The sequence below is a fragment of the Strongylocentrotus purpuratus genome, unplaced genomic scaffold (assembly GCF_000002235.5).
Source record: "Strongylocentrotus purpuratus isolate Spur 01 unplaced genomic scaffold, Spur_5.0 spur5_scaffold_10, whole genome shotgun sequence".
NCBI lineage: Eukaryota > Metazoa > Echinodermata > Echinoidea > Camarodonta > Strongylocentrotidae > Strongylocentrotus > Strongylocentrotus purpuratus.
Window position 1 is genome coordinate 19724085 of NW_022145595.1, and position 25299 is coordinate 19749383.

At 36.2% G+C, this 25299-nt stretch overlaps 1 protein-coding gene across 2 annotated transcripts; it reads left to right on the plus strand.

Moving 5' to 3' along the window:
* The first annotated feature begins 6334 nt into the window (after window positions 1-6334).
* LOC589572 (tetraspanin-15) lies at window positions 6335-24037 on the plus strand. Of its 2 annotated transcripts, XM_003728735.3 has the most exons (8): window positions 6335-6490; window positions 11328-11513; window positions 12119-12193; window positions 14256-14351; window positions 15622-15732; window positions 16281-16454; window positions 18122-18191; window positions 21352-21453. In XM_003728735.3, exons 1-7 carry the CDS (start codon window positions 6413-6415, stop codon window positions 18182-18184), a joined length of 783 nt encoding a protein of 260 aa, XP_003728783.1. In that variant the 5' UTR covers window positions 6335-6412; the 3' UTR covers window positions 18185-18191; window positions 21352-21453. The 2 variants fall into 2 exon arrangements, with proteins under 2 accessions (XP_003728783.1, XP_794304.3); XM_789211.5 differs by lacking the exon at window positions 18122-18191 and having other exon boundaries at window positions 6336-6490; window positions 21352-24037.
* Window positions 24038-25299: the final 1262 nt, after the last annotated feature.

Sequence of the window (25299 nt, forward strand, 5' to 3'; positions counted from 1 at the left end):
GATGTCTGTATGCGTCTCAATAACTGGAGTGATGCGGAGGCTGGACAGTATTTGGCAACTCGCTTACAAGGATTAGCGTTAAACATGTTGCACAATCTTCCACACGGACACATCTTCACTTACACGGAGCTCGTGTTCTACCCTGATGGCAGGTTTGGTTCAGGTGACCAGGCTCGAAACTTTCTCTTTAAGTTGGAAATGAGGAAACGTCATCCTAAGGAGTCACTGTAGGAATTTGGTCGGGCTATCCATGAGTTGTCTGGCTGTGCATATCCTGAATTGACGGCTGATGCAAGAGCTCACTTCTCAGACTCTATCGATGATTCGGAAATTAGAGCTGGAATTTTCCGTTCTCATCCAGCCACTCTAAATGATGCAATCCAGGCTGGATTGATGACTGAGGCATTCATAAGGCTGAGGGAGCCCTGTGAAAGATTTCATCCAAGTCATCCTGTTTGTGCTGTACACACTATACCGTGAAGTCAGAACCTGTGGACAAAAAGACGAGAAAGGAAATTGATGAGTTGAGATCAAGTATCGGTGAGATCATGCAAATGGTGAAGGAAATGAGTCTGAAGAAAAAGGACTCGACGTCTGGAATTATTTATTTCAATTTGAAGTAATGCCATTTGGACTCTGGAATGCCCCCTCTACCTTTGAATGGCTTATGGAAAAAGTGTTAGATGGTTTGCAGAGGAAGATTTGGGTAGTTTACTTGGATGACGTGATTGGGTTTGGTCCTACTATGGAAGAAGTGTTGGCAAGACTCAAAATCGTACTACAGAGGCTACGGGAGGCAAAGCTAAAACTGAAACCAAAGAAATGTCACCTTTTTCAGAAAGAGGTCTTGTATCTTGGACATGTGGTATCTGAGGAAGGTGTAGGGACTGACCCGGCAAAAATTGAGACAGTCAAAAGTTGGCCCCAGCCTAAAACTCAGACTGAAGTGAGAATTTTCCTTGGATTGGCATCGTACTATCGACGATACATCAAAAGCTTTGCAAATGCTGCAAAACCACTTCATGCTCTTACCGAGAAAAATCGTGCTTTTCTCTGGACCCCTGAATGTGAGTATGCATTCCAGCTACTCAAGGAAAAACTCACTACCGCCCCGATTCTGGCTTACGGTACCCAAGCTTGGACAGAAATACATACTAGATACAGATGTTAGTAAATATGGAATAGGAGCAGTCTTATTCCAGGAGCATGATGGACATGAGCGAGTTGTAGCGTATGCTAGTCGAACCCTCAGTAAAGCAGAGCAGAATTACTGTGTAACTAGAAGGGAGTTGCTCGCTATTGTTGTGTTTGTCAAACACTTTCGGCATTATCTCTATGCACAAGATGTATTGGTGCGGACTGATCATGGAGCATTAAGATGGCTCATGACTTTCAAGAACCCGGAAGGACAGCTGGCTAGATGGTTGGAAGTAATCAGTCAGTATAGACTTACCCTTCAACACAGACCAGGACGAGTCCACATGAACGCAGACGGTCTCTCGAGGCGGCCCTGTACACAATGTGGTCGACTGGATGATATCTGTAATTGAAAACAGTAGATAAAGATGCAGTTAATCAACTTGATATTTTTATGATGTATATTATATTCAGTATTTTTGTTTGTTTTTCTATTTTGGTAAATAGAATGAGAAGGTGAATCTGCGATGACTACACCGCTGGAGATTCATGGAAATGAAACTGGACTGGAAGGGCAAATTGATGCCATTCATATTTCTCCTAAATTCACTTGTGCTGAGATATGGAGAGCATAATTGAATGATGATATTGGATTTATCTTAAGATGTAAAGAGATATTTTGAGAATGAAGAATAATTGGTTATATTGTTGTTATTGTGTAAAGATGCTGTAAATAATGATAAATGTATTTCAGCTACTGGTTGCTGGGTCAGCAACTTAGAAAGAGGGGGATAGTGTGACGAATATATGAAAATGATCTTTCTCTTTCTTACTCTTTCTCTTTATATATTTGTGAATATTATATAAAATGTCTTTTATAATCGTTATTTATTTGTGACATGTTTTTTAACGGATTGCTCTGAACGAGCGACTAGTCTACAAGTAGCATGTGCTCTTTGTTTATCAACAATGCTTAATTTATTCCACTATTGATCAATAACTTAATATTCATGTATTATTCATTAGTTTAAGGCGCGATCCAAGGTGCGCAGCCAATTAAATGATTGTATATGCGCGTACGGTTTTCTTTTCCATGCGCGACCCAACCAGTATAAATAGTCCGCGCGTGGGTTACTGGGTTACCCAGGTACGTGACTGACAGCTTTTTACAGGCTAGTACGCGACTACAGTTTTATTTACAGGGTATTACGCGAAAGGTGAATATAAATAGTGACTCATACAATGTTTACTTATGCAAATTTACTAGGATTCTTCTAAAATGATAGAGGGAGAGGGATATTTTATTGTTCTATGGATCAATGCGGTCAGAGTGGTGTATATGAAGAGAGGTTTTGAAGTATTTTTGATGGTGATATATGAAGTTGGAAATAGGCATCTATATTTGTTATAGTTTGGATGGGGGGAAGCAAGACGGAATGTCCAGTACCGGTAGTGAATGGACGAAACGTCCTTGAACTTGTCTAGGACGGTCGGTGCGTCCTATTTTTAGAGGGACGGAACGTCCCATTATCGTTTTAGGGACACAGTGTCTCCCTTAAGTGTATGAATATTGGCATGGGATTATAGTTTAATTATTATATAGAGATATCATTATCGGCATACTCGTGATATAGGCCCCGCAACTGTTTTGAATCGATTATAATTTTAAACTAGGCTTCTAACTTCAGCCAACTCACTATATATACTCGTGATCTAAGCCCCGCGCGCGTTATTTTTTTATGCGGCACAGATTGGGGCTTTTTTTAAAAAGGGGTCTTGATTTACAGACTAATACTGGTCGTGTGCGTACTAGACAGTATAGTAGTAGAGGTCTGTTTTTAATAGTGTTACATTTAATCCACTACCGCATGGAAAATCATTACATCAACAATTAAAATCAAATTGGAAATCTGAAGAGGAGGCAGCACGTCAATAAGGAGAACATCACAATAATTAGTCAATAAAACTTAACTAATTTAAACAAAGAGGAATGTCATCTAAACACAGTTCGCGATGGATACACAAGCTTCTTCGCAGCGCTAATGCGCTAGCTATAAACATGACTAGTCTCACGTACGTGCAGACACTATTCAGAAGGGAAAGAACGTACTTCCCATAGGTTTAACACGCGCCATGCCCCAATCTGTGCCGCATAAAAAAATAACGCGCCCCGCGCAACGGCATCGCGCGCACTTCAACACAGCAGCGGGGCCTGTATAACGACTATACTTATATACTCGTTATATAGGCCCCGCGCTACGGCATCGCGCACAATTCAACACAGCAGCGGGGCCTGTATCACGAGTATATATTAGCGAGTCTCCTATTCAACTCGCTATATATACTCGTGATATAGGCCCCGCGCAACGGCGTTGCATGTTCTACAACACGGACATGGGGCCTGTACCACGACTATACTGTATACTCGTGAACAAGGCCCCATCCTATGCATTTTCAAGACGGACAGCACGGTAGTGGGGCTTCTTTCACCGAAGTATAATTAAGGGGTGTTTTTGAGGTTTAATAAATAGAGCAAGCAAATGATTAAAAAGGGTTACATTTAAATGATTAAATTTATCTTTTAGACCCTATTTTAATATTTTTTCTTTTTTAATATTTTACCTTCTTAAATAGTTTTCCTTTTTTAATATTTTTCCTTTTTTAATATTTTTCCTTTTTTAATATTTTGCCTTTTGTTTAATATTATGGCCCCTCTCTTTGAATTTTTTTTTTTTGGGGGGGGGGGGGGTCAGTCACGTACCTGGGTAACCCAGTAACCCACGCGCGGACTATTTATACTGGTTGGGTCGCGCATGGAAAAGAAAACCGTACGCGCATATACAATCATTTAATTGGCTGCGCACCTTGGATCGCGCCTTAAACTAATGAATAATACATGAATATTAAGTTATTGATCAATAGTGGAATAAATTAAGCATTGTTGATAAACAAAGAGCACATGCTACTTGTAGACTAGTCGCTCGTTCAGAGCAATCCGTTAAAAAACATGTCACAAATAAATAACGATTATAAAAGACATTTTATATAATATTCACAAATATATAAAGAGAAAGAGTAAGAAAGAGAAAGATCATTTTCATATATTCGTCACAGTATTTACGATCAGGTAGAGCAAAGCAAAGTGGAGCGTAAATTGGCGTGGGGTCCAGGGGCAAAGCACTGGGGGTGTCAAGGGGCGGAGCCTCATAAAGTTCAGGGGTTTTAGGCATTTATTAAGGTCAGATGAGCATCCTGGGGGCGGAGCCCCTCGAAGTTCAGGGGTTTTAGACATTTAATTACGGTCAGATGAGCATATTTTGATACCTTATTTGAGATACTGGCATGCAAGTCACTTATTGGAGTGGTGTGCAGGGGGTGGAGCCCCCAGAAGCTCAGGGGTTTTAGGCATTAAATTACGATCAGATGAGCATCCAGGGGCCGCCTTAGGGCCCTTGGTGGGATCCTGGAAGCTCAGACGTTTAATTACGGACAGATGAGCAACTAGGGGCCAGCCTTGGAGCCCTTGGTGGGGTCCAGGGGCAGAGCCCCCGGAAGCTGAGGGAAAAATCATGCCATTTCAACAACATTTGTAAATCCCTAGCTGGTATCGAATTAGAAATAAACCACGTTTGAATTCTATTTTGGGGTAACTGCCCCCAAAGGCCCCCGCCCCCCCCCCCCCATCAGTATACGCGAGTGCGAGGGAGCATAGTGAATGAGAGGGGTGAAGGAGACGGAAGTGACTACCCCCTCACAGGTTTTTGAAGTTTTGTTGTATTAAAAAAATTACATTCCTTAGCAAAACTATAGTATAAAAACAAGCGATATACTTTCTCACACTTTAATTTTCTCGGTATTTACTTGTACATTTTGAAGGATATTATGCGAGGGAGCGTAGCTACCAAGTGAGAAGATTTTTGCATATTTATTTGTTTAAACGCTGCACTCTTCGGCCCTCCAGAGCCAGTCTTTAGTCAGTATTTGCTATACATTTTTGTGTGTGCACTTTTTCCAATTTTGGGGGGGGGGGGGACGATCCCCCTTAAAAAAATTGAGGGGACGTGTCCCCCCGTCCCCCGGGATCGCCGCCCCTAAATTAACCTATAATTGATTCTTTTAAATTTATATCTTTTTAATTCATGAACTTTTAAGTTTTCAATAATTTTCAAAAAAAAAAATCGAACCTTAATTAACAAAACATGAAAAGTTCTTTCTTTTTCCCACATATAATATATTTTCTCATGGCAATTGTCCATTATACACAATCTGCATATAGATTATGTAATGCAATATTTTGAATTAACTTTCTTTGCCCCCGCGCCCAATATATGCGGCACAAATACAATTTACAGACTCTGGCTGGGTTATCTATAAATTAGTTGGTAATGATAGCTGGCCTACACATTGATATTCATGGACAGGGTATAAAGTAACATAAATATTTATATGACATGCATAAGGGGTCACACACCTTTTCTCCGCTCTCGTTCATAGGCATTATTATCCCCGTAATATTTGTTTTAACTTATCGTTTTAGTGTGAACGAAATTGTGACGTGAGTTTATAATCTAGCTCCACAACGAATTCATATCCAAGCAAAGAAAACTATCATTAAGTTAAAACAAATATTACGGGGATAATAATGCCTATGAACGAGAGCGGAGAAAAGGTGTGTTTATAATCTAGCTCCACAACGAATTCATATCCAAGCAAAGAAAACTATCATTAATGCATCAATACAGCAATAATTATATGCATCACCTCGACTTTTTGTTATTGTTCACAATTTGCACAGATGATTTAAGTTTCTGCGCGAAATTCACGCGGGAGGAGAAACCCCTACAGGGGAACCCCCATGCCCAAAATAAAAGTGCGCGTGTCGATATGATCCGACTGCCCCTATATGGAGTGCCCCTCCGAAATTAATAAATGAGATACTGACTTGTGCACCGTTGTACACAGCTACCGAGACTCCTAGCTTCTAGTCTTTAAAAGTAGAAGCTATCCCGGGATGAAAATAATAATGATGATTAAATAATCAAAAGACACATAGCATGTCCCCACTGTTTATATTCATATGATTTTAGACATTTTAATCATTCATCACTAGTATGGAATGTTGTGCAAAATATATTTTCTTCCCCCAATCCATATTGTTATGCCAAGAAAATATCGTGAGTGTCTGGAAACAAAACTAGATCCTCTAATGTTTAGATTTAGAAGTTAATCAGAAAGGAAACCTTTAGTTCTGCGGAGGCCCTGAAAATCTCTCAAAATGCCGAGAATTCGCAAACCTGACTGTGGTCACACAACTTTGAAGGTTCTTGTTGTGATTTACAATATCTTCTTTTGGGTAAGTTATATGAATCTTGATGTTCTTCTGCTAGTAAATTATCCTACAATATACAACTTTCCCCGATGTTGACAACATAACAAATTTCCTTGAGCACCAGCAGCCCAAAGTGCACATGCTGTGCAGTGCTCCCTGCATCTCCGGCCGAGGGTGCGGCTGAGATTCCGCTGTACTTGTGAAATTGAGAGCGCAAAAACTGCTCTGCTGAAATTGATAGTGCAGTGCAGTGCCAATGGCAGTGCGTAGCTGCTACTTTTGAGTATTAAATTCCTGGTTTATAGTTTGTATTACATGTAGGTGTTACAAGACATAACATTACAATGAATAAATAAATAAAATAATATTCAACAATGCTGCGCTCGCTGCTCCTGCTATTACTTTGAAAATGATTTTTGCAGATGAGAGCATTAAGTTGGAACTGTTGTCTGTAGATAGTCATGTGTACATGTACATGTATGTAGGAAGGTAACCAAACTAATTATAAGCAAAACTAAACTTCAGGAAACTGTAGGCCCTTCCTGAACATGCATACATGAATAATAACATGTTCTCTCTTCTGCTGCATTTTGTATATCGTACTTCCATTCATGTCAACAGCTTACAGAAAGTAAAAACGAACAGAAGCTATAACTATACAAAATGATTTACCTGAACTTCTGAAGTTGTACATGTAATTATCTGGAAAAGTAAAGTATGCCAACTCAACTTTATTGTTTAGCCTTGGAAAATACCTTTCAAATATTTATCTCCAAAAGTGATGAGAAACATGATTGTTTTATGAAATATGAAAATGATACGTCCTTGAAGAGCCCCTTTCAAATTGATCATGAATCCAGGGCTATTCAGTTTCAAACAGCAATATGAATTATTGTTAATGAGCTATTTACATATTTTTGTCCATGAACTTCCTTGAGCATTCGTTTTTTGATTAATTTGTTAATTTTTTAACATGTCTCCATATTTTCTTTGTAATCCGTTATCTTCAATATATTTTGTATGTACAAGTACATCCTTATGTACACCTCCAAACTTCCTGCAGTCTCTGAACATGCTAGTATTTGACCCATAATTGGTACACTATATTTGAAAAAAGTGCACTTTACATGACAATGCACTGTTTGTTTTATTTTAGTTGGCCTATAAACATTTACTACTTTTCATTTCTTATATCGTCCTAATCCCTACCCGTTTATACCCAATGTAAGTAATAACTAATATTCAACTTATGCAATAGCAGTAGGAAAACAGGTCTGAGATAATGATGTGATTTTTAAAAATAATTTCTTATTTGCACTGTTTGAACTTTGCACAGTTGCACACAATAGTGGACAAGGTTATTTGCTTATTGTATGTTCCTTTTTTCAAGCCGCAGGGATGTTTGCATAGGCTACCTGTACATGTACAGGTGCACTGGTACATGTTTATTGTTATTGGATGTAGAGTGCATGTAATATAATGTAGGTGCAATTGACTAAAGTCATCAAACATACTGTAGTCTAATTATTTGTCCCTTTTTTGCAAGTTCACAAACACACACACCAGGCTTAACACACACACAAAAGAGAGAAAAAAGAAAAAAAGGGGGAGGGCAATACTACATGTATGTACCTGTACAGGTATGCCAAAGATTGTTTTGTGAATACAGGATAGGATAACTGACCTTTTAAGCTTGACAAGTGTTCTACTCTTGGATCTAAATTGAGCTGGTGAACTGTTTTTTTTTCTAGTTTGGGCCCCCATTTCATAAAACTTATCACTGAAGGTAACTTTTCCATTAATATTAACTAGCATGGCAACATCACTCAACAGCCAATGAAGGCAAGGTTTCCATGGAAGTTACCATTAATGGCAAAGTTGCCATTAATGCCAAGTTTAATGCAATGTGCCCCTGATTACCTTGCATCATACTGTACATAATTTTTAACAGAAAAACAGGTTTCCAAAGTATAGGCAGGGCTACTCTGTTTTCCTTCCGAACCTTCTTTTTCTTCATATGTGCCCCCTTTTAAAATGTCTTAATTGGAGGGGGGGGGGGGGGGTACAGAAGGCCTGCATTTAGAGGCCAATATGACACTATTAGTAGCCAGACCAGCTTTAGGCCTATCATTTGCAGTGAAACTGTTATTGAGCTACTACATGTAGCAAGCTTACATCTCTGCCGATTGTAGGTACCGTACACCATAGGAAATTTACAATGTGTAATTATTATATTTCTTTGCAAATCGCCCACATACATTTGAAAAATTGCAACACAAAGTTCAGGTATGCACAGTGTGTATAATAGTAATTCAATATCACACCATTACCAATAATGACTCGTTAATTAGAATTAATATTCACTATTTTGGGCAAAAGTAAAATGCCATGCATAACCTTCAGAAATGATTACTCCATGTAGTGACCATACACACGCAGCCCAAACAGCTTTAAACAAATTGTTTGCTAGATCTAAAGTTTTGTTATCACAAAGTTGATATCTGAAGTTTTGCCAAAGATAAAAGTCTGCTTCAAAAGTTTGTTATCTAGAAGATTGTTTATCAGAAGGTTTGTACTGCAAACAGTTTCTTTAATTAAAGAAATCGTTAAGAGTCTTTGAATGAAGGCATCAAATGGTTAAATTTAACCATCCACCCTTTAATATACCGGTAGTCCGGTACTGATTAATGAACCCCCTAGTGTAATTACGTTGAGAGTCTGGTATTTAACAAACTAATGAATGCTGAACCCCTGAAATAATGTACAATGTACTTTTTTCAAAACAAACAAACCATCAGAATAACAAACATTCATAATATCATCAAAACCCTATAGGCCAGCCACACACACCCTAGGAACAGTTCCTGAAACTTGTGACTCATTTTTAGAGGTTTGATTTTAACAAGGTGAAGCGATGAGTCAAGTTTCTGATCGTATCCTGGTAACCACTTAAACAGCATCCTGTCAATCTGAGCATAGTGAAGACAGCATCTCATTTAGTCTTGATATTCCAGACCCTTGCAAACCAAATATTAAAACATATCTAGAGCATTTCATGTTCAGAATTTCATGTAATTGTCATAATAAGTACAAGTTCATTAACTTGTGATTATTACATGTGATTAACATGAGTTCCAATAGCATGTCGGTGCACCTGCACTTTTGATGGTGTCATGAAATGATGCTCTGTTCATCAACATGTACACATGTACATGTAATGAAAGGAATATGCCTAATTCCAAAACATACAATACAACAGTGTTGACAATTAATTATATGGACAATTGGACATGTACACAAGGATGTACAATTCAATTCCTATTGTATACTACATTTAGTCTATATCATGGATTAGTTCAGACCCTCTGCTATCTGTTATGAAAAGCGTGTGCCTGCGAACGATGAGCTTTGAGTCTAGATTCAGCTACTGTACATGTAGAAGGGTAGAAGCTTCCTGTCTACTGTTACTGTTGTTGTTGTTTTAGTTTTAAGGGCGTGTGTCATTCAATCATGAATATTTACGCCGAGGTCTCTTGTAGTCTTGTATTCAGATGTTTGCTGGATATTACTGCATGCTAAAAAGCTATGAATATCTTTGTCAATAATTGAATTAATTGTAGTGAAACATGGTCCTTAATTTATGCAAAGGTATGGATTTTAAAGCCATTAAATTAAGTTCTCATAATAAAAAAAAAGAAGAAGATTTTTAAGAAGAATAAAAAACCGAGAAATACATCCTCATGAAGCAAGGCATATGATAGCACTTGCTGTATTCTTTTTCTTCTCCCTCTTTTTTTAGGGTGTGATAGATATGACCAGCAGAAAAGAGTGGTCATGATTTTGAAAGAAATAACATGGTACCAATTCACGGTAGAGGTAGAGTTTACTAGTTCCTATACTGAAACCATGCATTACTTATCACTATCAAGTGTGTAGCATTTAGTACAAATATCAAATGACATGTTATGGCTTCGCAAGCCACTTGTTTTTGCTTTAAAAGCATTGTAATGATATAGTTCTTGTGTGAATATTCTTTATAAATGTGTTTGCTGAAGGAAAGATGAATTTTGAAGGGCTAGATAATGGCAAATACCATGATGATGACACAGAATCATGTTGTTATTAATTTAAGTTATTTGATTGGCAACCATCGTCCAAAAAGGACAATGTGTGTTGTAATACTTTGAAGGACATACAGTTTCGACAGAAGTTACATTACAAAACGACAGGGAAATAGGAGCAGTGTACAAATGTATGTGACTCGATCATTTGTAGGTGATTCATACATGTACATGTACATTGTACATGTGTGTATACATGTAGGTGTTAATTTGTTATACTGTGATTTTCCTTGTTTTACTCAGCATAACGGGGAAAAAAGTTTGCAGCCATCTAGAATTTCGATAGCAGTATTGCTACCATACTGTTTCATACTCTGCTGTGCATAATTATACATGCATGGCATGACCTACTTGTTTGATTTGTGAATGGTTATTTCTCAGTGCTGTATATAATGTATACATGTTTGCCTGTGATGTAAAATGAGATATCGGTGAAATGAATATACAGGAGTAGAAAGCAATTTTGCAAACAGCTCCAAAAGAGCTCTGGTTGAAAAAAAGGCCCCATGAAAAATTACTACAACACAATCTCACTTTTCAATGATAAGTTATAATAAAGCTCCATTAAAGAAAGAAAGAAAGAAAGAAAGAAAGAAAGAAAGAAAGAAAGAAAGAAAGAAAGAAAGAGAGAGAAAGAAAAAGTAACTAACAAACAAAAAATATATTGTATTTTTGAATACAAGGCAATATTAAAAGTGGAAATTTAATATTGCATTGTTTTCCTTTTCTTTACTCAAAAGCTTGTAGGAGCCACGATTCTGTCCGTTGGAATCTATGCTGAGTTTGAGAAGAGGAACTATGAAGCGGTGAGCGATGTCCTCCTCAATCCCTCTACTGTCCTCATCGTTCTTGGAGCGTTCATGTTCATCCTGACGTTCATTGGATGTGTGGGGGCGCTTCGAGAAAACATCTTACTCCTCAAAATTGTAAGTGCAAATAACACTTTTTGCAAATATCATGAAAGTCCATTCACATTACCGGTTTATTAATTTTAAAATCAATGATAAGATAATGAAGCCCCCTAATGCAGTCATCTTTCTACACAAGATGTATTTTAAATCTGGTAGAACTATACTTCTTTAACCCCCCCCCCCTATTTATAAAAAGCACTCAATCTCTGACATATCATTCAGACAACTTTTAATGATCAGTTCAGTTTCATAAGAGTCGTTGTTATACAACAAAATATGACTAATTACTATTTTCCATACAGGTCATTCTAGTGTAGTCCATTATTACCAAGCCATTGAAAAAGCACAGAATCTGAGCATTAATTCAGATTATTATTAGGATTTGTTAGGAAATTTCCTTTTTTTCTTATGTCTGGTGTGTTTTAATTTCATCCTGTTTATCCCAAATTCCCCTTAAACAAGATCCTTTCTCCCTTTATGTACGGTATTTAATTACCCCTAATTTAGCACCGTATATTGAATGATACACATGCTGACAAATGCTGAAAAATCAATTTGCATCAAAGAAGTCTACACACAATTTCCATCATTTATTTTTTTCTTTTCTTTTTTCTTTGTAGTTTGGCTGGACCATCACCATCGTCTTCATGCTTCAACTGATTGCAGCAATCATTGCTATTGTATTCAAAACAAAGGTAAGGTCTCAGAAGCCTGATTTCCTTGTACATTTAAGAGGATTTACTCGGTGACACTCGAGTTACATTTGTGCCAGATTTACTTTGTCAAACTTAAAGATGTGTATGTACATGTAGGGTTGCGATTGGGGTTTGGGTTACATGTACATGTACAGTATGTTTAGTGTACTGTTAGGGTTAGGGCTATATGTATTGTGTTGAGTCTAATTAACCCCCTAAAGTTCACTCCACACCCTCGATTTTGAAATGCAAATATTGCCCTGCTGCACAAGAACCCTGCCTCTTTTGCCCCCTCCCAAAAAGTAAATAAAATGTAAATAAAAAGAAAAAATGAAGTGTAATTTTCAACATAATCTGTAATTTACAGGTTATAACCCGCCCCCCTGCTAAAAAGTAAATACAATTTATATAAAAAGAACAAATGAATTGTAATTTTCAACATAATCTAGAATTTATATGAATTTTTGGCTCTTGAGTCTTACACATGTTTACATCAGATGCATGTATGTACATGTACAGTATAGGCCAAAGTTGCCTTTAAGAGGTCCTCATCCTCCCTGACTTGATGCAGGGGAGGCCTGGCATTTGAACACATCCTGTTGCATGTCAGTTCAAGTATTCTGAGCAGAGATGATTGCCAATCTACGTGCACATCAGGATATGGCCAGCTGAGAATCTGGGGAGTGTTTCACAAAGACTAAGATCGACTTTAAGTTGGACTTAACTATGGCAGGCCATTCATGCCACTGGTTGCTATCACCATTGTTCTTTCAATTATGATATTTAGATAACATTTTTTCCTTCAATAATGAAATATAAAAAAATATTAATTCTGTAGATTTGTGATAATGATTTGTACGTCCCTTGAGAGACCATGCAATGCCAGTAAACGGTGAGAGCAAACAGTGGCATGAACGGCCTGCCATAGTTAAGTCCAACTTAAAATCGATCTTAGTCTTTGTGAAACACTCCCCAGGATATGGTCTGCTGAGAATCAGGATGGCGTAAGCCTGTTTAAGATGGAATCTGTCTGGTTCCTGTATGAAAGTCTAGGGAAGTGAGACTATTCAGTAGTCGAGAGTTTTTAACTCACTTTAGGGACCTGTTTATAGATTCTTTTGAATATCATAGTGCTTGTAGGAGAGTGAAAATATATTATTTATTGATTTTTTATTTTTGTTGTTGTTGTTGTTGTTTTGTTTTGTTTGTTTATGGGGGGGGGGTATATGTGCATGTGTTTTTACATGAGGAAAGTTACTGTGTAGTTTGTTTTGTTATCATTTACCAATAGGGCAGTAAATCAGGTAATTTTTTAATCCAAAGTTGAATAATAAAAACAAAATATTCCTTTTCTTTACTGAGAATAGCTAAGATGAGTGACATGTACAGTGTGTATATATATGTTTTTTATACAACAGGCTGATAGAAATCTTTCGTTATATGAATAGTCTAGACCTGATATATGACCATTGTTTCGCAGATCATGTAATGATGAGTTCTTACCAATTCCTACAGATTCATTTTCAATGACTGTTCAAGACCACAAATTAATATTTTTTTTAAAACAACGTATCAGTACTTACAAAAGAACGATAGGGAAACCAAGAGCCAGTTTCTCAAAACCATCATAAGTCTTAAGTTCATGAACAGTCGGATAGCCCATAGAAATGCATGTTAATAATGTTTTTGAGAAATGTCCCCCTGGCCACTAATTGAGACCCATGTTTGTTACATGTGGTCTCCTATACAAGTGAGTTGTAGTTTTTAGATAATTTGATTTCCAATAGGTTTTCATTATTATTCCGTAATTTATTGGTCAAAACAAATCATAACCTGCATGATAATAACAGTGGGTTCTTGTAAAGCGCTCATTTCTGTCAGACTTGACACTCCTGGCGCTTCACAATTAGTACCCTGGCTTTCTCAGAGCATGGCTGCCATCAATGGCGCTCTAGCATTTCAAGGAATTCATTCAGAATTATCTAAACCACTTTATCTTGAAATGCATTTCCATTATCAGAACTCAAACTCAGCTTTGATTTTTGATGTTTAAATCCTGCAGGCAAAGGAGCTGGTTAGTTCAGGTTTCAGCAGTGCTCTGGAGAACTACTATGATGATCCTGATATCCACTTTGCCGTAGACGCTGTTCAACAGAAGGTACGCAGAAGATATGCTAATACAGTCAAACCTGCTTTAGTGACCACCTGTCTACAAAGACCACCTGTCTACGAAGGCCACATTTGTTGTTTCCCTTGAAAATGGATTCTCATTGAATCATGTACTAAAGGAACCTGTCTACAAAGACCACCTGTCTACAAAGGCCACTTTTTGTGTTTCCCTTGGGTGGTCGCTATACATGTAGACAGGTTTGACTGTAGATGCTTGATTTGAAGAAGAAAAAAATCTCATAATGTTGAACTGTGTAGTACACACCTGTTCCAGGCCCTGTTTCTTAAAACTTGTTATCAATAACAAGTGCTTAATTTCTACGACAAATTTGCTCTAAGCCAAACAAATGCCAGGATTCGAGCAGCTTGATATAACAGTTATTATAACTTGTTATTGATAACGTGCTTTATGAAACATGGCCCCGTTCTACCGAGTTTTGAGCAATGGTCATGTTCTCTATGAATTGTCAAGAGTGGAATCTGTAATTATTTAGTAAATTGGGTATAAAATACATTGCACTTTACAGTGAAGGAACAGGTTTTTGTTTCAGGAATAAATATGTAGCATATTCACACAAAATGTTTAACATTGGCATTACGTTGTTTGGCGAGATTTGCTGTCCATGGCATGAAAGAAGTTAAAGATGTCTCTATCTCGTGTTTTGAGTATGTAATTCGTCAGTTCACCTACTGTAGGCAAATGCAAAACTACATGCCCCGTATACACATCCTCACCCCTTCTCTCTCTCACTATTGCATTCAATCACAAATATTAATGCTATTAAATAGCTTTGTATCTAAACATACCAGAAACACTTAGAGAAGATTTATTGCCACTTAAAAATGGAGTTTAACCAGTTATAATCCAGTGTTCTTGGCCTACGTGTAGTCTTAGAGAAGATTTATTGCCACTTAAAAATGGAGTTTAACCAGTTTTAATCCAGTGTTCTTTGCCTACGTGTAGTCTTAGAGAAGATTTATTGCCACTTAAAAATGGAGTTTAACCAGTTATAATCCAGTGTTCTTGGCCTACGTGTAGTCTTAGAGAAGATTTATTGCCACTTAAAAATGGAGTTTAAGCAGTTATAATCCAGTGTTCTTGGCCTACGTGTAGTATTCAGTGGATTAATGATTTTTTGTCATTTTGAACATTGAATCTATACAAGACATTTTTAATGCTAATGATCATAAGACACTGATTTAACTCGCCTAAAAGCTTGGTGCCATTAAAAACAATTTTGTTCTTCTCCTTCTTCTAGCTGGAGTGCTGTGGAGGATTCGACTTCAATGATTGGGACAAAAATATTTACTTTGCTTGCCAAGATCCAGGAAGCTGTGGGGTTCCCTTCTCATGCTGTGTCTCAACAAAGGTAGAGTGAGAGAGATAGAGAGGGGGAGAGAGAAGGGAGAGAGAGAGAGGAAAGAGAGGAGAGAGGAGAGAGAAGAGAAAGAGAGAGAGAGAGAGAGAGAGAGAGAGAGAGAAAAGAGAAGAGAGGGAGAGAAGAGAGAGAGAGAGAGAGAGAGAGTGAAAGAGGGAAAAGGAGAGGTAGAGGAGAGAAAGAAAGAGGGAGAAATAGGGGAGAATAAAAGAATTAGAGACTTGATTGTTTAAAAGAGAGAGAGAGAGAGAGGAATAAAGAGAAAGAAGGGGGGGGGGGGGAGGGGGCTTTGAAACTGTTTTTAAACCACTTTTTATGGCCGGACATAGTGAGTTTTATTTGATATTGTTTTGACTGATAGTGCTACATAATTTGAATTACGTGATGACTAAGCCCCATTTTATCTCAAATTTGTGTTTATGTTATCGGCGTCATAAAGGTCAAGTTTGCTTTGTTAAATTTGATAACCTCTTTTATTTGCGAGTTGTACATGTAGGTACACCCTTCAGTGTATTCCTTTCTTTACTTTCGCCCTGCAGGAAGACATGGTCATGAACACTCAGTGTGGGGTCAACGTTCGCGAGGGAGATCCCCATCCATTTGCAGTTGATGACACCATTTACATTAGGGGCTGCACCGACGCTTTGCTAGTCTGGTTTCAAGATCATCTTGACATATTCATCGGACTGACACTGGGAGTATGTCTTCCTCAGGTAAGCTGACGGATAACAGCGATGATAATGGTGGCTTTTTGTACAGTGCTCATGTCCTTCATGCTGTAAAGCTCCAGGGCCCCATTTCATAAAACTTTGTTATCAATAACAAGTTGCAATAACTGTTATAAGCTACTGAAATCGTGGCATTTGATTGGCTGAGAGCTAGTTTGTCATCGAAAGTTAGCATTTGTTATTGATACCAGGTTTTGTGAAACAGGGCCCAGGTACACCAATTATAATACTCTGATGGTACCCTGGTCAATAGGTGAGGGGCCCAAAATGCTCTAGGTTTTCAGCTACACATTTACACCTGGGTGGTGAGTAGCAAATGTGGACTAGTGTCTTGCTAAAGAACATTGGTGCTGGGCAGGGATTTGAACCCTCAATCTTCCGATGGAGAGTCAAAGGCATGAACCACTATACCATGACGCCTGAGCTAATCTGGTATAATCCAATATATATTCTACCTGGGATGCTGAGGATGCGAGTATGAGTTTATAAGGGACTAGTCACCAAAGAAATGCTTCTCTCTGTTGTTTGCTTGGGGTCTTTGCCGATTATACTCCAGTGTGTAGATGTCCAAAAGATTGACATCAGTTATAGTTTCTATAAAGAGATATTACAAATTTAAATTGCTCTGTAAATAGCCTTGTCAATGTACCACATTTGCACCTTAAGGAAGTTGACTCTGAGTTATCTTACAGGTGTTCCATGTCTGATGACATCCAATTATTTCCCTGTAATGCTCTTAAATCCCTAACTCTTATGCCTTTGCAATGTCTCTTTCTTTTTTACACTCTATTTAAACAAAAACAATCTAAACATTCATTTTTGGGGGATGATAGTCATTTGTCACTTTAAACGGGTGAAATGATTTGTTAACTAGAGAGCACATTGAAATTTGAAATTAATGTGTCGAGATCCATTCTTTTATTTAGAAAATGCCATAGTTTGAAACTCTCTTTCAGAACTACATCTATACTCCACTTAGGAAAACCAACAATTATTTCATATTAAATGTTTGAGAACCTACTTTTGCCATCATTTGCAATAAAGCATTAAGAGCCAATTTCCAGAAAAAAGGTTTTTTTTCAGGTGTTCTTGGCAAATTTCCCTCAGCGTCCATTATCTTTCTACCTGGCTTATGTCCTGGGAGTGTTTCACAAAGACTAAGATCAACTTAAGTTGGACTTGAAATAAGGCAGGCCGTTAATGCCACTAGTTCCTCTAACAATTTCTGGCATTGGTTTATTAAGGGACGTATAAATCGTGGTCACAAATCGACAGAACTTACGGTTTTTGATAGTTCATTATCAGAAGGAAACAATAGTATCTAAAGGTAATTATTTTAAATTTTCCCTCTAATTTTACATCTGGTTCAAGACTTTTTAAGGGCATAAAAAGCATACCATAGTATAAGTCCAAGTCTTAAATATAACTTAAGTTTACAATGTAAGTAACTTTATTTCTTCAACAATGAAATATCAAAAATGTAAATTCTGTAGATTTGTTACGTCCCTTGAGAGACCAATGGTGAGAGCAACCAGTGGCATGAATAGCCTGGCATAGTTCAAGTCCAACTTAAGTCACTCTTATTCTTTGTGAAACACTCCCCTGTTCTTGTAACAAACATGATTTTTGTTTATTCCTTCATTTTTCTTCAGCTGCTTGGATCATTTCTGACATTTCTCTTTATCGGCAAGATACAGAATGGTCAATTCCAATGAATCAAATGTATGATAGAGACCACATTTCTTGGCTTTATCTGCTGTTTATTATCAAATATACGTAACTCGTAACAAATTTAAAGATAAGCTTGAGTTCTGGTAATGATGGAAAAATAAATTCTCACAGAATCCAACAAAATTTAAACTGAATGTTCAAAATTACAAATAGATAATATGTGCCAAATGATTTTGGGAGAAAATGTATAGGGGCTGAGTAATGAGCATAGAAAGATAAAGAAATCAAGTTAAGTAGCCCCGACACCATTTGCTTAAAACACATGTCCCTATGTGCAAATGAGAGTTGTGTTTTTATTGAAGATGATTTCCAGCAAGTTTTGGTGAGGATGTTTTTTTTACCGGTTTAAACAATCAATCTAATGCAGGATAAACAATTCAGAATGTACTATAGCCATGTTCTCTCGACATACGATGCCCATACCAGAGCTCAAGATTAGCTTTAATTGCTGTGTATTATTCAGAAATACATAAAACATAACAAATTTAACCAATACACAGTACCATTAATACATGCTTCCTTCAGCTATTTATTAACAGACAAGTCCAAGGTATTGGGTTATTCCTTGTCACACACATTACCAAGCATTATGGAGATTTTTAACATTTATTGATACCAAGTACAGTATCATTTTACTTAATATTTGGTGTGATCCAAACTCTAGGAAGACTTTCAACTTTATGCAGCCATGAGATATAATGGAATCTTAGATGCAGTCGGTAATGTGTGGTACACGATAGCTTGGACTTGTTCTCATGGGTTTGCTGTAATTTGCTTCATTTTCATGATTTTGTTGTTGTTGAAAAAGTGTGTTATTTTCTTGATTTTGAAGAAGTTTCTGGTTATTTGCCATGGTTATATTTTTCTTTTTTAAAGGTGTGGTGCATCTTATTTTCCTCATGTTTTTGTATGAAATCTGTAGATAAATTTGTGTGAATTTTGAGAAATTATCTTCGTCTAGACATTGGTGAACAATGCCTAACTCTCCCGCCATTGTACATTATGGGATATTTCATGAAATTAAAGATTCTGTCAGAAATGAAAAATTAAACTGATGAGTTATATTTCAAGACAAAGCTTAGAAACCAATAAACCCTAAATTACAATAGTATAAATTACATGATAGTTACAACTCTCTTAAAACTAGAAATCTAAAGCCTTGAAAATCGGAAGTTGTCGACCTAAATAATGGCAACTTGATGACATCGTCTATTTGGAGTACACATATTCACATTGAGTTTGCATTGCTCATCGCCTCAGCTATACAGGCAAGCCGATCGGGTCCACATGTTATGTCGTCACCATTATTGCAGCCAATTTGACCCCAGTTGACCAGTAATTTGGAGAAATGTAGAAAATGAAGGTTTATTTTGCTTTTGTGCAGGATTGAAAAGGAGAATATTTGATCCCTTTATATTTGTTTTCTAGGTTCAATCAGCTTTCCATTGATATAAAGTTGTATTTTCATCGGTTAGGGTCTGTGAATAGGCAATGACCTCCTTTACATCTTTTACATCTTTTACATATATTTCATTCAATCAAAGTGACAGAGAACTACAACTGTATGAGATTTGAATTACTGATAGTCCTTACTTTGCATAGCATTCATTGTTAACATAAAGTATGGCTTCTTTTTAAAAGATCATATTTGTTCTCTTATGAAAGGGTAAAAATCATGAAAACATGTTCCATATATCTGTTTTACAGGCATATATCATAATAATTTTGTGTGAGTGGCATGGCTTAATGATATTCATATGCACTAATGTGAATTTAGTTCCAGCCATTAAGTTAACATCTATTGTCAAGTATAGGAAATGGATACTAAAATGTTCCTACCGCCTTTAATGTTGTGACAATTCTTTCTACTGAAACTCCATGTTGTGCTTAAAACTGGAATTGCCAGATGCACAAGAGAGGGAGTTCACTAATATCACTTGAATTTTAATTGAATCAAATTGTATTCCATGTTCGAGTGAACAGCATGAACATAAATGGTAAAATGTAGAAGTAGTAAATGGGCTTTTTATACACATTATTATTATTTAGGATGGTCTATGAAGTTGATAGTAGAGTAGTACATGTATTTTGTGATCACTCATTACTAATTTACTGATAAATTATTACATATATGTAGGAGACTTTAAAATCTTTTATTTATTCATACCCAAGTATTAACATGATAACTTTTATAATGCTCTAACAAATGTAATAGCCTTTCATACAAAGTACCACATGTGCAGTTTATTAGATGAAACAAGCCAAAACAATGAAAAGCACATATTAAGCCATGTTGCATGCATGCTGTATTTGTTTCTTTGGTATATGATTTAAGTTTTATTTTATTTTTTGACAAATCATCTTATTCTGGCTTTTCCAGATCTTTTTTTTCTTCAGTTAATCCATACGTATCTACAAAATATTCACTTTTTATATTACAATCTTAATTTCTAAGGTATACTGGAAAATATGAGATTCACTAAATTTAATACCCTTGAATATCTATTTGAAAATGTGCTTTATTCACTTTATATTTTTTATTTCTTTATTTCTTTTCAACTTTTTGTTGCTTCTCATTATTTTGGTGTAGCCATTTCCTTCTTCATGTTCAATTGAAAGGATGCCTCTTCGGTTTTGTTATACTAATTCACCTGGAAAACTGCTGCATCCCCATTTGAAAATAAAAAGAGCTCGGATATTAAACCAACTCTACTTTTAGATATCAGGGTTCCCACGTTCATATAAACACCTGGAAAGGCGTAGAAATTGTGAGGGCAGGCAGTGGCCATCACATACATGAAATAACATATATCACTGTGTGGTATTTTAGTCATATGCTGCATGGGTGCCACAACCCATATGAAATTGGAACTTGTAAAAATTGGTTATTGAAAGTCATGAAATTTAGTTCTCAAATTCCTGCTGGAACCCTGAGATAATTTTGTTGAGGAGCTATTGTGTGGGTGGTATTATTAAAGGTATATCGGTAATTGTAATAATTTTAACAAGAAGTTGAATCATCATATCAGTAAAACAATTGATTTTATTAGATAACCCCCCAAATCATAGCAATAGATGTTTTATTTCATTTTCGAAACATCGCAGTATTTATGATTAATTTATTGTATCCCATTTTTCTTATTATCTACAGCTTATCGGCTGTTTGCTGACATGGCTTTTCATTGGAAAGATCAGAGAGGCCCAGGACCAGTACGACTACCACCAAGCTCCAACTTCAGATAAGAAATAGGGGAACAGGTGCATGAGGGGGGCAAAAGGGGTACAGGAGGGGTGCAAGAAGGGTGAAGTAAGGATCCACAAAGGGTGTAGAAATGGTTCAGAAAGGGTGAAAGAAGGCTTTAGATAAGGTTCAGAAAGGGTGAAACAAGAGTGCAGGGAGGGTGTTCAAAGGGAGTTTACGCAGGGCCTAAGGGGTACAGTAGGGGTGCAATAAGGGTGTACGGTAGTAAGGATCCACAAAGGGTGTAGATAGGGTTCAGAAAGGATGAAAGAAGGGGGCAGGGAGAGTGCAGGGACAATGTACGAGGGGAGTTTACACAAATTATCAGGCATTATATTAAAGAGTGCAGATAAGATATAGGAGAAACCGGTGCATGAAGGGGGCAAAAGGGGTACAGGAGGGGTGCAATAAGGGTGTAGTAAGGATCCACAAAGGGTGTAGATAGGGTTCAGAAAGGGTGAATGAATGATGCAGGGAGACTGCAAGGAGGATGTATGAAGTGAGTTAACGCAATTCACCAGGCATTATTTTAAAGAGTGCTTTAGTGAGAGGCTGTTTAAATGAGCTCATGTATTCACGCTGAATAGGTAATATTGAAATATGTGTAGTACAGTAGAGGTTGAGAAAAGTAACTTTCTGAAATTATTTGACATTTCGTCTTTAGTCCCGAGCTCGTATAATTTGTACAAGCCAATTTATTCACCTTCATACATTTTGTCTTTCTCTCTCAACTGTCTCGATGCAAAACATTCTAGAAAATAGGTATGTTGATAATTTTCTTACAGTGATAGAGCTGAAGTGAGTATTTAAGAGAACTTTCATCACGTAAAATTCAAGAGAGCTTCCATTCTTCATGTAAGATAATATTTGTAGAGAGTAAGATCATGGATTTTCTAAATTGTCTATTTTAATCGTGATTGATAATAATGACTAATAATGTGCATGTATTAGTTAGATTCACTGTATGCAATTTATATGCACATGTACATTTAAGAATATGACATGAATTATGTTGATCTATACTATTGATAATTGACCTTTACATATATAATAGTGAAAACAAAATTATCAGGGAAAATATTTCATAACTGCCTTTTACCAATTCCTCGTGTATTGATTAGATCTAGTATATTGTATGCTGGAATGTAATGCTTAATTTGGACTGAATTGCTATTTTTAAGTGCTATTGTACATGCGCATGTCGGGTTTAACACCCCAAAATACTAAATATGCCTTATTGTGTATATAAATCCCTGTATCATACAAGTGTTGGTATCTTTGCTTAGAATATGTGCTCAGCATTTGGTAAATGGAGATTACAGTGACTGCATCTCAATATATGATTTTTACTTTTGGGTTTCCCTGATTATTCTTTCCCTTTGTTTGAAGTTACAATTGTATGGGTAAACTAAAAGGTTATTATGATTATTGTGCTTTGTTTCCTTTGTTGAAATTTACAATGAATGGTTTAAGATAAACAATGAATGCTTTTAGATCTTTGTAAGTTACAAAACACCTTGCTTGCTTTATATTTTGTTTTATAGTATATATTTTTTCTTCTATATAATAGAGCTTACCTTGCCTTTTTTCTCTTGTAGTCAAACTTATGAATGTTTTTAATTTACATACCAGTACATGTATAGATGTAATACCTTTGTATTCGGTACAAAATGGTTGCATGTTTATTATGTAACGTAATATGTGTAAACTTAACTCGGTTACGTTGCTTCACTGTTGGTCACTTTAGTTAAAACTAGTGATATGTATATGTTTCAAATATTTTGCCACTTTTTGTTATGGTATTTTGAGCTGAGTTTCAAGCATTATGCAAGGGACAACCATGCAAAGATAAAACATATGCAAATACAATGAGCGCTTACAAGTGTAACTGCAATAGTCCTTCTGTAATTCTGTATACATATTAAGTAATGTTCCTTCAATTGCTGTAGTAGTATTTACATTTTTACATGACTCTGCAGTCTTTATAATATTATTGAGGTATATTGTTTCTATCTAAATATACTTTTTTTCAAGATTAGGTGAGGTTTACATGACTTTGGATATAATTTCTTGCCACCATTTTATATTTCATATCGCTGATGGGTACTTTATAAGCCTATAAAGATCAAGGTTTCCAAATCTAAAGTAACACAGATTCCTGTTCATCAGATTGGTTAAGAAAGATACAGAGGTTTTTTTTTCTGTCTTAAGAATTCTTGAGGAGGGATGGTCTTGAATTCCACAAAGAATTATGAAACTTGTTGGATAAAATTGCAAAAATGATTAATTTTTCCATACTTTTGAAGTAAATCATGTAACATAATTTTTATGTGTGAATAGATTGCATGGATATATTGATATGTATAATTAGGAGTTTGTAATTACATGTATTATGAATTATGTTACAATTGTAGAGTACTTAGGAGGATATATATGAATTAATATTTTGAAAAATTATTAAAATGATTGCTGCTATAGAAGCATGATGGAAGAGAAAAAACTAAAACCTTATATTTTAAATAATACAAATGTGGGGTAAAAGTTGTTTTTTCACTAGGGAAAAATCAATAAATTCATATATTTCTATTGCAAATAATTTTTTTCTTCTCAAAAGCTGTATTTTGTTGCTTCCTAATTTTTCATATACATGTATATATACAGCATACATATACACCAGGGCCTGTCTTGTAAAGAGTTGATATTTATCACAACGTATTTGCGGTTGATATCAATCGCAAACATGTACATAAGAGATAGGAGACAGCAAACTTGCGATTGATTGAAGGACTTGTGATTGAGTGGGATCAATCGCAACTCTTTATAAGACAGGGCCCAGGAATGGATGTTGGTGTGCTGCATGGAAATGACATATGTGGAGATGCCAGATGTATGGACTTGTACAGTCTAAAGTGCGATAGTGAAAGGGTAAAAAAGAGTATGATGTTCACCGTCCAACCTCCTATTTTACCCCTATGCACTGGTGTAGTAGACACAATTATGCACACGAATTAGTACACCAAAATATTTATCACTTTAATTATCCTCTTTTAAAAGCCTGATTAATGAATCGACTCTATGTATATAACAGTGAGATACCGTACAGAGAAAGAGAGAGAGAGAGAGAAACAGGCCTGATATAAACCCGATTTAAATCGGTTTTCCGATTTTTTGTTGTTGTTGTTGATTTTTTCCAATTTTTTCTCGATTTTTGTCTTCTTCCCGATTTGGATTTTTTTTTAATTTTTTTTTTTTAAACCAGATTTGTTTTCTTCTTCTTCCTTCTTTTATCCTGATTTTACCGATTTCCCCGTTATTTTCTCTAATCTTCCCTATTTTGCCCTATTTTTCCCCAATTTTCTTACTCGAAAGGGGGGGGGGGGATAATATTATGTGAGGTGCGAGACCTGGGGCCTGTTTCAGGAAACAAATGACTTGTATTGTTCATTTCCCATACCGAAACTATTTTTCACATCATTAATTTGTATTTACATATAACAAGAGAACAGCCATTTACATGTATATTTCATGATTAACTTTAATTGATATTTTATATTTGCCACACTGCAGTTGACCTGAAGTTCCAAGTTGTTGGCTAAATTCATTTCTAAAATACAAATTAAACGGACATAATTCTGAACTTCCTTGAAAATTCATTAAAGTAAAACATTGCATTTAGTCTCGAAAGTTAGTACCGTCGCATCCCGAACACATTCTAAAAACTAGATTTCTTGTCTTTGTAGTATGTGCTACAAACGAAAATGTCAATTTCTCTATAATATGTCTCAATCACAATATCATTTGTTTTAATTACTTATGTAATCGCAACGAGTTTCTAATAATAAACAATGTGATAAGATT

What these genes read in the sequence shown, in the direction of transcription:
- LOC589572 (XM_789211.5), top strand. Translation starts at nt 6,413, where the DNA reads ATGCCGAGAATTCGCAAACCTGACTGTGGTCACACAACTTTGAAGGTT. An exon ending in TTTACAATATCTTCTTTTGG is followed by an intron (nt 6,491 to 11,327) that starts GTAAGTTATATG and finishes TTTACTCAAAAG; the next exon opens with CTTGTAGGAGCCACGATTCT. An exon ending in TGGGAGTATGTCTTCCTCAG is followed by an intron (nt 16,455 to 21,351) that starts GTAAGCTGACGG and finishes TATTATCTACAG; the next exon opens with CTTATCGGCTGTTTGCTGAC.